Raw genomic sequence first — 2,160 nt, 5'->3', positions numbered from 1 at the left:
CCTCTCGCGTGCACGAGCAGCTGGATACGAACAGGTGTAATTTACGCAGCTCATTTACACACTTTTCCTGAAGATAGAAGTGTTTGTTGAATCTGACGTGACATGTTCGTATGAACCCTTTGTACGAACAAAAGTAAGAGAAATTTAGGATAAGAATACGAACATGTTCTTGCATGAGGCCCAATGTTCCTATAATCTGATGTACTTACTGAATACAGTATAGCTTTTCTAATGCTACTTTCACCTTAAGCTACCATTTAGCTACCATTTTGTTCTTTTCAGCTAGCCTTTTGTTACTTTTAGCTAGTATCTTATTAATCTTAACATTATTAAGCTAACCTTTATGTCACTTTCATTTATTCTATCCCTTTGTTCTTTCTGGTTTTTAATTCCAGTTCTGCTACTTTMAACTTATCTAGTGTTTTGATTTGTTTAACTTTTCGCTAACCTTTCGCTACATTGACTTTAACTACTCAGTTTTTCAGCGTTCATGCTACAGTTTTCAAACAATGCAGTATTGGTAGTTTGGTGAGAGAAGCCAGTCATTTTGTAAAATGTGAAGTTAATAAATAACTAACTGACTTTGTCTCCTGACAGAGATGACTGTGGAGCTGTGACTTCTCCTCTGGTTGTTTGCTGATGAACTCTTGTGTCTGGGTTTAGGTGGAGCTGTGTCGGGGCCTGGTGTCTCTAGTCCAGGAGAAAGTAGCGGGCGATGCTTCTCGGCTGCTCTATGACGATGCGCTCTTCTGTCACCTGGTGGAGGAGGTGCTGCAGTTTGAGAAGGAGCTGAGGAGCAAACACTCGTACCCTGCTGTGCTGCCTGGGCTGCTCCACATCCTGCTGGAGGACACGGTGCTTCAGAAGTGGCTCTCTGTGGAAAAGAAGAGTGAGTTTCCATCCTTTTTATCTCTCCTACTGTCGGAGGTCAAAGTGTGTGTGTCTCTGTTAGCGAAATATATCACGAAAACTCCTGAAGCTCCCACAGTGATGTGATGCTAGGATGCGCCTTCTGTGCTTCTCAGTGGCGGTGGAGAAGATGGACGCCATGCTGTCAGCTGAAGGCGCGTGGACGTCTCAGTATAAAGACATCAGTGACGTGGACGAGCTGAAGGCTCCAGACTGCGCCGAGACCTTCATGACTCTGCTTCAGGTCATCACTGGTGAGAGCAGCACTCCCACAGACTCACGAGTGCACCGTGAATGTGAACTCAGGTGCAGTGTGGATGTGGGTTTAAAATTAGAAGCACGAAAGCTAAACTTTACTAGCATTATTAGATATATTACATTTTTACTGTTTTACTAATATATTCAAATTTGTAGATACAGTATCTTTTATTATTTATCTTCTCTGAGTTGACAACAAAAATACACAAAAACCTCCTTTCATCAGCTGAAACTAGAGCTGAACTCTGCCAGTCGTGCTCTCTGTTGTGTTAGTTCGCACAGGTGATGTGATCCAGTGGGCGGGGCTTAGCAGCAGTTCTCACTGCAGCTTCTTTGTAGAGTATTGACCCTTTGCACGTGACGTCACGCGCCTCAGAAGACCGCCCCTTTTTTCCATGTTGGATGGCAGAAACAGACATGCGTCCATAAGCTACTATTGAGCTAGAGGAGAATCAGGCAGTTGGTAGCCTAATATTGTTCTTTCCTCCCTGTTGATTTAGCTGTAAAACTGGTCTTCAGCTGCTGCACAGTCAGCTGCACAAACAGACAAGGAAACAAACCAAACTTGTCCTTTTATCTATAAATTGCAATTGTGATTTAATATGTGATTATTTTTATGTGTTAAGTATTTTCCAACAAAAAGAAGCAGTAAATCTATCTGTTTTAAAACTAGACGCCACATAGCAGTAACATAATGACCCCCGCACGCACAAATGCACCAGAACTCAGAAGTCTACAGTATATTCCTAATAAATGTCTTGCTACTAGATGCATCCCAATATTGTAGTGGTTTGGGTGGGAGTCCTTTTTTTTGGGGGGGTGGACCTGATGGACAGCCCCTTATCAGAGCTAAACAACAAAATCAATCTGAAGCTTCTATGTTGAACAGTTTCTGAGTTATAAACATTTTTATACCTCCTGACACCCCCTCTTTGAAAGGAGCCCCCTCCTCAAATATGGGGTCTATCATCAAACTGTTGGCTGGTGCAGTGT

At 42.7% G+C, this 2,160-nt stretch overlaps 1 protein-coding gene across 1 annotated transcript in view; it reads left to right on the top strand.

Annotated features, from left to right (window-relative positions):
* Nucleotides 1-2,160, top strand: part of rint1 (RAD50 interactor 1) — a gene marked incomplete at its 3' end in the record, with an annotated part of 31,540 nt that overhangs the window by 18,807 nt on the left and 10,573 nt on the right. Inside the window, 2 exon segments of the mRNA XM_014014575.1 lie at nt 664-889; nt 1,026-1,163. Of these exon segments, the coding sequence (XP_013870029.1) occupies nt 664-889; nt 1,026-1,163 (364 nt within the window).

The sequence above is a fragment of the Austrofundulus limnaeus genome, unplaced genomic scaffold, assembly GCF_001266775.1.
Source record: "Austrofundulus limnaeus strain Quisiro unplaced genomic scaffold, Austrofundulus_limnaeus-1.0 Scaffold116, whole genome shotgun sequence".
Taxonomy (NCBI): Eukaryota; Metazoa; Chordata; class Actinopteri; order Cyprinodontiformes; family Rivulidae; genus Austrofundulus; species Austrofundulus limnaeus.
This window is presented reverse-complemented; position numbering and strand designations above follow the sequence as displayed.